Raw genomic sequence first — 14413 nt, 5'->3', positions numbered from 1 at the left:
ATCTTAGTTCCCTGACCGGGGATTGAACCTACGTCCCCTGCATTGGAAGGCGGATTCTTTACCACTGGATCACCAGGGAAGTCCCTCCTCTTTCTTGCTTTTATTAAATCAAAATGGTCTTTTTCAGAGAAATAATAAACTGAAGGAAAGAATTAACATCCTTAAGCTACCAAGAGTTCAAAAGATAAGTAAGAAAAACACTAAAACTCTGCTGCCTTCAGATAGATGGATAATGGAGAGGAAGTTTGAACAAAAACAGATTCTCAAAAGAATAGTATAAACATTCGAAAAAATGTTTAACATTATTGAAATGAAATTCTATTTTTTGCTGTTGGGTTAGCAATATTTTTGTTGTAATGGATATCCTGTTGATAAGATTATATATTGGTATGACCTATACAAAATATAACACATACCACTAACTTTAAATGTATATAGACTCAGTAATTTCAGGAATCTACTCTAAAGAAGAAATATGAAATGTGGACCAAAATATCTGAATGGAGCTATTGATTGCAGCTGTGTTTATTTACTGTTAATTTAGCTGAAAATAACTTGAAGGCCCAACAGCTGGAAAATGGTTAAGTACATTTAATATATATTCATAACATTGGATATGATATGAACATTAAATAATGTTTATATGTAAATTTTTAAAAATCATGGTGTTATGAAAAATTTCAAACATAAAAGTAAAGGTAGGGGAATTCCCTGGCAGTCCAGTGGTTAGGACTCTGCACTTTCACTGCTGAGGGCCCGGGTTCAATCCCTGGTCGGGGAACTAAGATCCTGCAAGCCGCGTAGCATAGTCAAAAAAAAAAAAGTAAAGGTGGAATAGTGTAATGAACATATGGGGAATACATATGGGGAATTTTTCTTTAATATACGATTTTTTTTCCCTGTTTCACTGACAAATAATTGACATATATCACTGTATAAATTTAAGGCGTGCTACATGATGGTTTGGTTTACTTATACTGTGAAATGATTACCACAATAGGTTCAGCTAACATCCATCTTCTCATATAGATACAATAAATAGAAAAGAGAGAATAAAGGAAAAAAAAATTTCTCCTTGTGATGAGAACACTTAGGATTTATTGTCTTAAAAACTTTCCTGTGTATAATGTAGCAGTATTAACTGTAGTCATCATGTTGTACATTACATCCATAGTACTTATTTATTTTATAACTGGAAATTTGTACCTTTTGACCACATTCCTCCAATTCCCCCTTTCCCCTACCAGGAATTTTTAATAATATGGGAGAATGCTTATTGGTCACAATAAGCAGGATATAAAATTACATTGCTAACTCTTTGTCTCCGTGGAGATTGTACAAATTTATACTTATATCATCAGGATATGTGGATGACCCTGACAACAGACTTATAGAACTTTTTGATCATATCCAGTTGTAGGTTAAAAAGAACGCATCTTGGTGATGTTTTCATTTGCATTTGCATCTTGAGAAAGGTTGAATATCTTTTTATTTAAGAGCCATTTATACTTCCTTTTCTGTGTTTTTTTGTTTATATTCTTTGTTCATTTTGGGGGAGAGTAGTTAGCCTTTTTTGTATTAATGTGTAGGAGCCACTTAGACATTAGAGAAATTAGACTAATATAAGTGATGAGTTTCAGATGTTGTTTTCACAGTTTGTGTTTTGATTCTGCTCCTGGAATCTTTTTTCCATGTGGGAGTTTATTTTAATGTAGTTAAATTGATCAATCTCTACCGTTATGACTTTTGGGTTTTGTGCCATACATACAGTTCCTTCACTCTGAGGTTATTAAAAAGTCTTCTATATTTTCTTCTTGTACAGCAGTTATGAATACTTTGGTCTTAGGAACCCTTTACACTCTTAAAAATTGAGGCCCTCAAAGAGCTTTTTGTTTATATGGGTTACATGTATTGATTCTACCATATTAGGAATTAAAATGGAGACATTTTCAAATATTTGTTAATTTATTGAAAAATAACAATGTTAGGCTTATTATGTGTTAATATAAAGAAAATTTTTTGTGAAAAAATAGCTGTTTTCCCAAAACAAACATTTGAGAGGATTGGCGTTGTTTTACATTTTTAAAAAGTCTCTTCATTGTCTGGCTTAATAGGTGACTGCTAGATTCTTGTATTTGCTTCTGCATTCAATCTGTTGTGATAAGGTATTTTGGTTGTAGTATCTGAAGCAAAGTCTGGTTTTACACAGATTTATAGGTGGAAAAGGGAGACTATTTTAAAAGCTTTTCCATGTTTTGGGGGTATTCTTCTTTGATACTATTCTAAAATTCACGAAGAGGGAGTTTCTTAAAGGTTAATAATAGTGTGGTATCTGAAATCATATCAATGACTTTTTTCATACTCTTTCACTGAGAGCCATAGGTGTATCAGTTAAGAGCCATTGGTTAAATAATATCTTTATCCATGCATGTTTTTTTAATTAGTAGATTTTTATTGTTTAAAGCAGTTTTAGATTCATAGCAAAATTGAGCAGAAAGTATAGAGTTCCTGTATACTCCCTGCCTCCTTCTACACGCATAGTCTCTTCCACTATCAGCATCCTTCCCCAGAATGGTACATTTGTTACAATTGATGACCCTACATTGACACATCATTATCCCCAAAGTCCATAGTTTACATTAGGGTTACTTTTGGTGTTGTGCATTCTAGGGTTTGACAAATGTGTAATGACATGTATTTAACATTATAGTTTCATACAGAATAGTTTCACTGTCCTAAAAATCTTCTGTGCTCTGCCTATTTATCCCTTCCTCCCTTCCTACACCTGGCAACCACTGGTCTTTTTATTGTCTCCATAGTTTTGCCTTTTCCAGAGTGTCATATAGTTGGAATCATATAGTGTATAGCCCCAGTGCATGATTTTGAAACCTAGGTATTGGTCATTTGTAAAGTATTGGTTAGCTGAGTTATGCAGATCATCCAAATATTGACACATTTTATTATACAATATAGCAAATCCTGTAGCTGCTCAAAAAGTCCACTGTATACACATGGTCGTAGTACTATTATGAAAATAATTTTGAGGGCTTCCCTGGTGGCGCAGTGGTTAAGAATCCTCCTGCCAATGCAGGGGACACGGGTTCGAGCCCTGGTCCGGGAAGATCCCACATGCTGCGGAGCTACTAAGCCCGTGCGCCACAACTACTGGGCCTGCGCTCTAGAGCCTGTGTGCCACAACTACTGAAGCCCTCGTGCCTAGAGCCCGGGCTCTGCAGCAAGAGAAGCCACCGCAGTGAGAAACCCGCACACCGCAACGAAGAGTAGCCCCTGCTCGAGCACAGCAACGAAGACCCAGCACAGCCAAAAATAAATAAATAAGTAAATAAAATTAAGAAAAAGAAAATAATTTTGACCTTGCATATCCCCTGAAATGGTCTGGGGGACTCCCGGGGTCCCTGAACCATATTTTGAGAACCACTTTTCTAGTACTTGTGTGGTTTCATCATTTACATTTTAAACAGTCCCTTTTTTAAATTTTTCTTTAATTAATTAATTAATTATTATTTTTTGGTCCGTGTTGGGTCTTTGTTGCCGCCCGTGGGCTTTCTGTAGTTGCAGCAATCGAGGGCTACTCTTCGTTGCGGTGCATGGGCTTCTCATTGCTGGCTTCTCTTGTTGTGGATAGTGGGCTCTAGGCACGGGGGCTTCAGTAGTTGTGGCATGTGGGCTCAGTAGTTGTGGCACGTGAGCTCTAGAGCGCAGGCTCAGTAGTTGTGGTGCACGGACTTAGTTGCTCCGTGGCACGTGGGATCTTCCCGGACCAGGGATCGAACCCATGTCCCCTGCATTGGTAGGTGGATTCTTAACCACTGCGCCACCAGGGAAGTCCCATTATTTACATTTTAATCTTATAGCTCTGGAATTTTAAAATTAAAGCTGAGTAATAGGGATATGAGTTAATATTTTTTTCTCATTGGCCATTGGTAGCCACTTGAACAACCATTCCGTACTGATTAGAAGGCTTACCAGGCATAAAACCCTTCTTCAATGGGAAGATAACCTTGAGTTTATCCTCTTCTAGCACTCTTTCTCTGGTTAAGATAAATATGGAATGTCAGCTCTGTTATAAGGCAACATTGCTTATTGTAGAATGACCCTTGAATGGAACTGCATCTGGATAGGAAAGATTTTGAATGGACCACAAATTTCTCTTGGGAAGCAGAGACCTCAGCTGCCCTTTGTACATGCAGTTTGACTTGTGCAGGGACGAGGAAGTCATGGGCTGTTAAGATACTGATTCTTATGGCATACGAAGCTCACTTGTGGTGCCTAGAAATTGGCTCCTGGATTTCTGTAAGGATCACTGCTGAAGACAGCACAACTGAAGCTGCAGTGCTGGCATACTGTGTTTCCTGTCCTGTATGCTACAAAGTTAAATGAGCCTGGTTTCATGCTATAGTTTATTTGATCCTATGAGTGTGAAGGTCAGTATGTATCTGAGACCACTACTGGTAGTTATGCAAAATGAGCTTTGCAATTATATATATTTGGGTCTTTTTCTGGACTTTCTTTTTTTAATACTGTATATTCGTGTACCAGTGCCATACTTATTTTATTTATTTATTTTTATTTTTATAAATTTATTTATTTATTTATTTATTTATTTATTTTTGGCTGCGTTGGGTCTTCATTGCTGTGCGCAGGCTTTCTCTGGTTGCTGCGAGCGGGGGCTACTCTTCATTGCGGTGTGCGGGATTCTCATTGTGGTGGCTTCTCTTGTTGCGGAGCCTGGGCTCTAGGCACGCGGGCTTCATTGCGGGCTCCGTGGTTGTGGCTCGTGGGCTCTAGAGCGCAGGCTCAGTAGTTGTGGCGCACGGGCTTAGTTGCTTCGTGGCATGTGGGATCTTCCCGGACCGGGCTCGAACCCGTGTCCACTGCATTGGCAGGCGGATTCTTAACCACTGTGCCACCGGGGAAGCCCATACTTATTTTAAATTGAGGCTTTATTTTAATTTTTAATATTGGTAGGCCTGATTCCTCTCATTAGTCTTTAAAAAAATATTGTTCTTGACTGTTCTTTATTTTTCGCTATGAATATTAAAGTTATTTTTATTTTAATAACTTTTTTTAGAGTTTATTTTTTTGTCCTGTTACTTAAAATAGCATCTGGATAGTTGGACAGATGCTGTTTGCCATTTGAGAGCAGGTGTCTTTTTGCACAAATTGAACTGTTTTATTTATTTATTTATTTTAAATAAATTTTTATTTATTTATTTATTGTTGGCTGTGTTGGGTCTTCGTTGCTGCGTGCGGGCTTTTTCTAGTTGTGGCAAGCGGGGGCTACTCTTCACTGCTGCGCGCGGACTTCTCATTGCGGTGGCTTCTCTTGTTGCGGAGCACGGGCTCTGGGCGCGCAGGCTTCAGTAGTTGTGGCACGTGGGCTCAGTAGTTGTGGCTCGAGGGCTCTAGAGCACAGAGCTCAGTAGCTTGGCACACGGGCCTAGTTGCTCCGCGGCATGTGGGATCTTCCTGGATCAGGGCTCGAACCCGTGTCCCCTGCATTGGCAGGCGGATTCTTAATCACTGTGCCACCAGGGAAGTCCCTGAACTGTTTTATTGTAAGTTATTTCCTCCTTTCCCTCTGTCCTCACTCTAGGCAACTGGCCAGTGCTCTGTTTTTCTGGCCTTCTATTGCTGCTCAGTCAGCCCTTTGCATATCAGGCTGATCCTTTGTGTATGCCATTAGTGATGCAGGACAACAGCAGGAAGTGCAATAAAAGCAGCATCTTTTACAACATTTCTTTGGTTTTTTGATACTGGATTTAAAACTTTGTTTTAGCCAGTGCCCTTATTTTGTCATTTGTTTCTCAGAAACACAGAGACCATAATAACTTTGAATATTAAGTATCCAGAGAGCTCCTAGGAGTGTTATGTTGGAAGCAATTTGGGTAGGTACTGTAATTACTTAAGTATTAAGTCTTACTTTTTAGGGAGCTGGTTTAGGAAAGAACAATAGGGCATAAGGTGTTAGGAAGGCAGAATGTTGGTGTCTCTTCTCCTGGAACTGGTATGTTTCACAGATTCTTGTGAATTGTAGATTTAGTCTTTACTCTCCTGTTTCCTTTTTGAGGATCAGCATTGAAGAAAGCATAAAATAACAAAGTGATGGCCTTTGATACTCTTACTATGACCGAGAACAATGTTGCTTTCAGTATTACAAATTAAACTAATTCTCAAAAGGGATAGTAAATGAACAACCCTCTTGAATTTCTCTTCTAGGTTAACGTTGACAAAGTTTTCTGCTCATTCTGTACTTGCTTCATTCCCCCCTGTTCTGTCCAGTATAGTAGCCACTAACCACATATGAGTGTTTGAATTTAAGTGTAAATTAATTAAAATTAAATTAAAAATTCGGTTCCTCATTTGCACTAGTCACATTGACAGTGCTCAGTTGGCGGACGTGGCTAGTGCCTGCTGTATCAGACTGTGCCCAGTGAACATTTCTATCATTGCAGGAAGTTTCATGAGACAGAGCTGCTCAAATCTCCTGGCCTGCCCTTGTCTCATGAGCTTGTTTTCTACTTAAGAAAGATGATTGAGGCTGTTCTCCTTCTGTCATATTCATGTTTTTCTGGGCTCAGTGGAAGATTTCTTTTTCTCATTTATGAAGGTTTATGCCTTTATTTTGGGTCTCTTAGAACTTGTATTCCATTTGTTATCTCTTCTCCCTAGTATCTTCATTCCTTTGAAGTTAGAGCAGAAATAGAAAAGCCATAGATGGAGGTTAACTTGGAGGCTGCTGCTGAGGTCTGCAGCATTTCATACTGACATTCCTGTGGAGACGGTCACCATTATCTGTCCTGCCTTCAGCTTTCCATATCTTGAAGCCAGTTTAGTTTCAGTGTTCATCAAGTTTAGGGGGACAGAGTCATACTACTCACAGTCAACATAGTAAGCTATTAAGAGACTCATGTATACATCAGGATGTCATAGTACTCATTAATAATGAGAACAGTAACTGACAAGAAGACCACATATTATTGTCATCTGGCCTGCCGTAGATGAAATGAAATTTCAGATTATAATCAGAGGGTTTCAGTGTGCACATGGGACTTTAGTGTGAAGACTTAATTCGGTTACCTTAATGTCATCTATCTTTGAGGGTTCAGAATCAACTTGTGTCTGATGCATGTATCTGTCAGGTGAACCTAATATCAGGCAGGCTGATATTGTTTCTTGGGAATGCTCTTTCCCACTCTTCCCCTCAACTTTTTAAAGCCTTCCAGGGGAACATTTTTCTTCTATTTATTATTTTTTTTAAATTCCAGGCAGATTATGATTAAATTGATTTAAGGGCCAGTTTCCCATTTCAGTCGTTCAGGCATAGGTTGAGAGACCATCTCTGTTAAGTTTTATTACTTTTTTGCTCCAATATTTGACCATATCTCAATGTTTTAGGCACCCTGGAGTGTACTAACTTCTCTGTGTATTAATTACAGATTTCTGTTGCTCTAACACCAAATTTCTAGGCGGGTTTTCTTGTTGTGTAACTCCCAAATCTATATTTCTGCAGCTGATCTGTTTCCAAAGTCTAGTCTCACTTCTAAATACAGAAATATCTAAATACATAGGTACTTCTATTGAGGCATTTCTTATTAATTTCTCAGATCAAAAATATTAAAATTGAAGTTCTATTTTCAATGCCCCTAAATCCTTCAAAAAGTATACAACCTTTTCAATTTCTTTTATCATTATGTAATCCCTCTTCAATTTTAACCACTTCTTCCTCCCCTCAGTTTTTTTAGTTATCAAATTATCTTGCTTTTTTAGAGTCATATACCACAATGTTCCTTGCAGCACTATTTACAATAGCCAGGACATGGAAGCAACCTAAGTGTCCATCGACAGATGAATGGATAAAGAAGATGTGGCACATATATACAATGGAATATTACTGAGCCATAAAAAGAAACGAAATTGAGTTATTTGTAGTGAGGTGGATGGACCTAGAGTCTGTCATACAGAGTGGAGTAAGTCAGAAAGAGAAAAACAAATACCGTATGCTAACACATATATATGGAATCTAAAAAAAAAAAAGGTTCTGAAGAACCTAGGGGCAGGACAGGAATAAAGACGCAGACATAGGACTTCCCTGGTGTCACAGTGGTTAAGAATCCACCTGCCAACGCAGGGGACACGGCTTCGATCCCTGGTCTGGGAAGATCCTACATGCCGTGGTGCAGGTAAGCCCATGCGCCACAACTACTGAGGCTGTGCTCTAGAGGCCGCGAGCCACAACTACTGACGCCCGCGTGCCTAGAGCCCATGCTCCACAACAAGAGAAGCCACCTCAATGAAAAGCCGACTCACCACAATGAAGGGTAGCCCCCTCTCGCTGCACCTAGAGAAAGCCCATGCACAGCAACAAAAACCCAACACAGCCAAAAATAAATAAATAAATTTATTTATTAAAAAAAAAAAGAAAAGACGCAGTTGTAGCGAATGGACTTGAGGACACGGGGAGGGGGAAGGGTAAGCTGGGACGAAGTGAGAGAGTAGCATGGACATATATATACTACCAAATGTAAAATAGATAGCTAGTGGGAAGCAGCTGCATCGCACAGGGAGATCAGCTCGGTGCTTTGTGACCACCTAGAGGGGTGGGATAGGGAGGGTGGGAGGGAGATGCAAGAGGGAGAGGATATGGGGGTATATGTATACATATAGCTGATTCACTTTGTTATACAGCAGAAACTAACACAACATTGTAAAGCAATTATACTCCAATAAAGATGTTAAAAAAAAATCCAAAAGAAACACACAAAATGAATATCGTGGTGGAAATTAACTAAGACCACTGAATCCCACTGAAATGGATTTGAAAAGGGAAAAATGTATTATGTCCTATTGCAGTAGTCTATTTCTGTGTATTTCCATTTGTGTGTGTGTGTGTGTGTGTGTGTGTGTGTGTGCGCCTGTCATTGGATCTTAAAAAAAAATTATCTTGCTTTTTTATATACATGATATCTACTCATTTCTATTCCCATTGCTTCCTTTCTATTCTGTCTAGCCTACCTTAATAATCTCCAAATTCTCATCTTAATCTACCCTATTTTGTCTTTGCCTTCTGAACAGGAACTTTGGTTTATGCATCTTTGTATCTGAAAGAGATAAGTCATTATTTTGCAGTAATCTGATTTTATTAGCTATTTAACACGTTAAACTACTTTAGTTGTTATATTTTAATCATTTAGAGTATTTATGTGAACTCTATTTTTTAGCGTGATGAACAAGTCTGGGGTGAATCGTGTAGTTTGGAAACGACCTCGGCTCACTCACAACGGACCTGTGAGAAGGAGCACAGTCATTGACCAGATTCCATTTCTGGCAGTAGCAAGAGCACTTGGTAAGTAGGACTTACATTTGGTGAAACCATCTTGGATTTTCTATAATATATGGTGGTAAAATAAAAGAGAAGACTGAGAATTAAACCGTCATTTGGCACGTCATGAAGGTATAAATATGATATTATAGTAAATGATTGAAAACCTAATTGAGGGGAAGGTTAAAGTATGGATTTCAGTGCCAATTGCTCTTTGATCATGAGTTATGTTCAATGTTTTGCTAGTTCCCATTTATTCCTAGGGAAGTAAATGTATGCCTAGGCTTGATGTTAGCCTTAAAACTATTTCTAAATGTCCTTCCCTACTTCAGCCCTTCATATTTCTCTCAAGAGCCTTCAAAGCTCTTTTTTTTTCATTAGCTAGCAAAGTAAATTGTACATGACAAAATAAACATACTTATTTTCTGTTCTACCTGGTTTTGAAAGGAAGGCTAGAGGATTATAGCTATAGAAATATCTTACCTTGGATGTACTAATTAAATTTTCTTCTGAAGAAAATTTCTTTTGGAAAACACCACTTTTTTCCTTCTCTCCTTCTTCCTCTAACAGATACTTGAGAACTGACTTGGTGCCAGGCACTGCCTTAGGCTTTGGAGAGATAATACAGATATACTCTGCCCCCAGGGTGCAAGACTGAGTAGTTGGGGAGATAGGCAATAAAGAAGGAAGCTTGTCCTGAAAGTAATATAATATTGCAAGTCAATTATACTTCAGTTTTTTAAAAAGTAAGCTTGTAAATGAAATAATTACAGATTAGGAAATATGAAAGTCCTGTGATAAAGAATAATTTAGAAGGGAAAAACTATTTTAGATAGTGTGATGGAAATGCTCCTTTTAGGAAGTGTTATTTTAGCTGAGATTTGATGGCTGAGAAGGAGTTATTCTTGTGAAGAGCCTGTTGAAGAATATTCTAGGCATGGTTCCTGAATTGGGAAAGAGCGTGGCCTGTTGTAGGAATTATCAGAAGGCAGGAGTTAAAGAGGCAAACATGAGCCACAGATGTTTTCATTCTAGTCTAAGGGTACTGGGAAACACTGAAGGGTATTAAGCTAAGGAGTAACATTATCTGATTTGCTTTTTTAAAAGATCATGCTACTGGGGCTTCCCTGGTGGCGCAGTGGTTGAGAATCTGCCTGCCAATGCAGGGGACACGGGTTCGAGCCCTGGTCTGGGAAGATCCCACATGCCGCGGAGCAACTGGGCCCGTGAGCCACAGTTACTGAGCCTGCGCGTCTGGAGCCTGTGCTCTGCAACAAGAGAGGCCGCGACAGTGAGAGGCCCGCGCACCGCGATGAAGGGTGGCCCCCGCTTGCCACAACTAGAGAAAGCCCTCGCAGAGAAACGAAGACCCAACACAGCCATAAATAAAATAAATAATAATTTAAAAAAAAAAAAAAAAAAGATCATGCTACCTATCATGTTACTATCTTTGTTCATCTTTGGTGATCATATACATATAGTCCCAATATTCATGGAGCCTATAATCTAATGGGGAGATAGATAATAAACAAATGAGAAAATTATTTTAAAAAGCATTATAAAGGAATTAAACAGTATGATATGCCACTAATTGGTGGGAGGGATAGTGGGTAGCAGAGGAGGGCTACTTTGGAGAGGATGATTAAGGAACATTCTTTTATTTATTTATTTTTTAATCAATTTATTTTTGACTGTGTTGGGTCTTCGTTGCTGCGCATGGGCTTTCTCTAGTTGCGGCAAGCGGAGGCTACTCTTCGTTGCGGTGCACGGGCTTCTCATTGCAGTGGCTTCTCTTGTTGCGGAGCACGGGCTCTAGGTGCTCGGGCTTCAGTAGTTGTGGCACGCAGGCTCAGTAGTTGTGGCTCATGGGCTCTGGAGCTCAGGCTCAGTAGTTGTGGCACACTGGCTTAGTTGCTCCGTGGCATGTGGGATCTTCCCGGACCAGGGTTCGAACCTGTGTCCCTGCATTGGCGGGCGGATTCTTAACCACTGCGCCACCAGGGAAGCCCAAAGAACATTCTTTTAAAAAGTGATATTTTGGGCTTCCCTGGTGGCGCAGTGGTTGAGAATCTGCCTGCTAATGCGGGGGACACGGGTTCGAGCCCTGGTCTGGGAGGATCCCACATGCCGCGGAGCAACTGGGCCCGTGAGCCAAAATTACTGAGCCTGCGCGTCTGGAGCCTGTGCTCTGCAACAAGAGAGGCCGCGATAGTGAGAGGCCCGCGCACCGCGATGAGGAGTGGCCCCCACTTGCCGCAACTGGAGGAAGCCCTCGCAGAGAAACGAAGACCCAACACAGCCAAAAATAAATAAATAAATAAATTAATTAATTAAAAAAAAAAAAGTGATATTTTGAGTAAGACCTAAAAGGAGGCGAAGGGGCCAAGTCAAAGCAAAGCCACAGCACTTGCAAAGGCCATTAGGCAATTAGTGGACATTTGATTTGGGAGGGATGGTGGTGTGGGTTGTGTAGCATATATTCTTTTTTCCTACTGAATAATGCCCTGACTTCCTTTGGGGAAACTGTATCTCCCCTACTATGTGCAGTCTTAGTTTAGACATTCCTATTCAGGGTCCTTTTATAAAACATAAAAGGTTGGGCATATGACCCCAGCTAGATCAGTTAGATTCCTTGTTCCATGATTTTGAGCTGTGAATCTAGAAAGGATAAACATTACAAACCAAAAACGTGGTTGGAATGAATTCATCCTAGTGATACTGACCTCCTTTGGCAGTGCTCATTGATGTGGTTGGGTTTTCCTGCCTAGTTGTTTGGAATTGCCCTGTCTCCATGCCTGGTTCTCCAGCTTCTTGTCTACCGTGTGAGCTACTTGAGTTTCTTCTGAGTTGCCTTTTTGGCCTAGGTTAACCTGAGCTGGAAATTGTTGTTTGTTAGCAACAAATCCTAATGCAGAAAGGAAAGGACTTGCTGTCTTTAAGGACCAAGAACGAAGCCAGTGTGAGAGAGAGGAGGTAGAGATATAAGATGAAGGCGGAGATGAGGACACTTGCCTGATTAAGAGGGTGGCGCAGGCTAATGTAAGGAGTTTGGTGAAGACATTACCGGTGGTAGGCAAGAACTAAATCCTGCAAGGCTTTCTAGACCATGATAAGGAATTTTATTTTAAATGCTTTTGGGAAGGGATTGAAGAGTAGGAGAGGAAGTAAACCATAGTGGTTAAGAGGTAGACTTTGGACCCAAAATTCCTAGTTTCCAATCCCAGTGCTGTTATTTACTGTACAAACTTGGGCAAATTACTTAATATATTGTGGCACAGTTTTTTCTGCTGTAAAGTGGGGCCTGCTTCGTACTGTCGTGAGTATTGGGTAACTTAGCACATGTAAAGTGCTTAAAATAGTGCCTGGCACATAGTAAGTGCTCTGTAAATGTTAGTTGTTATTATTGTTGTTTACTGAAGTAGGGCAGTGACATGATCCAGTATGTTTTTTAAAGGATCATTTTGGCTGATCCAGTTTGTTTTTAAAAGATCATAATGGCTAAAATTATAGGGTAATAAAATCGGAGGCCAGGGTCCCATTTAGGGACCTGTAGCAGTATTCTAAGCACTTTACATATTTTACAGATTTTTGTCTGAGTTTCCCAGGCCATTCATTCATAGTATACATGTGATATAATTGATCCTCCAATTGTTAGCAAGGAGAAAGAGGGGGCAAGGTGGATGACAGATAGTCAGCTGCTATTGACACTTCAGGTAGATGGTAAATTTCCAGTTAACTGTTGCCATTTGTAACATTAGTGAGCTTAGGGGGAAGGCATGGGATGCAAGGAATTAATATTAGTAAAGAAATAGAGGGGATTTTTGTGGGGAACTCAACATGGACTGAGGGCAAGGTCTTACTCCAGGTTCAAAAGTAAGGTGAACCTTCAGTTTAGAAAGTAGATGTCAATTTATTTTGTATATGTGAAGTGTGTGTGCACCAAGCATTTCAAGTAAGCCTTGAAACCCTTAAGTGATTGTGGAGAGGAAGAGAAGGAACAGGTGATGGAGTGGCAAAAAGAGCAGAAAAACCAACTGGTTTTCCTGTTTCAGACATTCCTACTTAGTTCAGATATAGCTCTGGAGTAATTCAGACAAGAAGTAATTCAACCTGCTTGAATATCTTCAGTAATCTTTACTTAATGTTTCAAAGTAGAAACTCTTGTATTATTAGACAATTCTGTGAGTTAAAATCTGCCTCCATGAAGCTTTCAGACAGGGCAGTGTACTTCCTTTTCTTTTTGCATAATGACAGTCATTTACCTATTCAGAATTGGCTAGCATGTTTCTCTAGGCTAATTTCAGACCCTTCATTATTCTTGTCGTATTCCTCTAGATGTTTCCTTCAATAAACGTGATTTGGGAATTGAGGACACTGCAAGATGTGGTCTGACCAGTTTGAAGTACAATGGAAATACTTAGTTCCTGCTACCTGAACATTGTACTTCTAATAATGGAGTCCTAGAATCCTATCATTAGCTTTTTGTAATCTTACCACATTAGTTGGCTTATTAAGCTCAGATCTCTAGATATTTCTCTTATGAACTGCTACCAGGTCAAGTTTCTCTTTTATGTACTCTGTTGGTTTTTATTGGGATGGTGTAAGGGTGGGGAAATGGAGACTGAATAATAGCATTAGATGAGTTGTTGTTGGAATGTATTTATCAATACAAAAGGTATTGATTAATAGATTGGTGTGTATTTAGAGAGAGAGATCTTTTTTTTTTTTAACATCTTTATTGGAGTATAATTGCTTTACAATGGTGTGTTAGTTTCTGCTTTATAACAAAGTGAAGCAGTTATACATATACATATGTTCCCATATCTCTTCCCTCTTTTGTCTCCCTCCCTCCCACCCTCCCTATCCCACCCCTCTAGGTGGTCACAAACCACCGAGCTGGTCTCCCTGTGCTATGCGGCTGCTTCCCACTAGCTATCTATTTTACATTTGCTAGTGTATATATGTCCATGACACTTAGAGAGGGAGATCTTGATTGATGTGATGCTGTTTTTTTTTTTCTTAGCTTAGTTTCAACATTTGTTAACTACCTAGAGAAAGAAATAATGTGCG

The 14413-nt window shown here is 39.5% G+C and overlaps 1 protein-coding gene across 1 annotated transcript in view; it reads left to right on the top strand.

Moving 5' to 3' along the window:
- PPM1D (protein phosphatase, Mg2+/Mn2+ dependent 1D) overlaps positions 1 to 14413 on the top strand; it is a 52258-nt gene that overhangs the window by 17230 nt on the left and 20615 nt on the right. Inside the window, exon 3 of the mRNA XM_036838312.1 lies at positions 9243 to 9367. Within this exon, the coding sequence (XP_036694207.1) occupies positions 9243 to 9367 (125 nt within the window). The remainder of the gene's footprint in view (positions 1 to 9242; positions 9368 to 14413) is intronic.

The sequence above is a fragment of the Balaenoptera musculus genome, chromosome 20 (assembly GCF_009873245.2).
Source record: "Balaenoptera musculus isolate JJ_BM4_2016_0621 chromosome 20, mBalMus1.pri.v3, whole genome shotgun sequence".
In the NCBI taxonomy this organism is placed as follows: Eukaryota; Metazoa; Chordata; class Mammalia; order Artiodactyla; family Balaenopteridae; genus Balaenoptera; species Balaenoptera musculus.
This window is presented reverse-complemented; position numbering and strand designations above follow the sequence as displayed.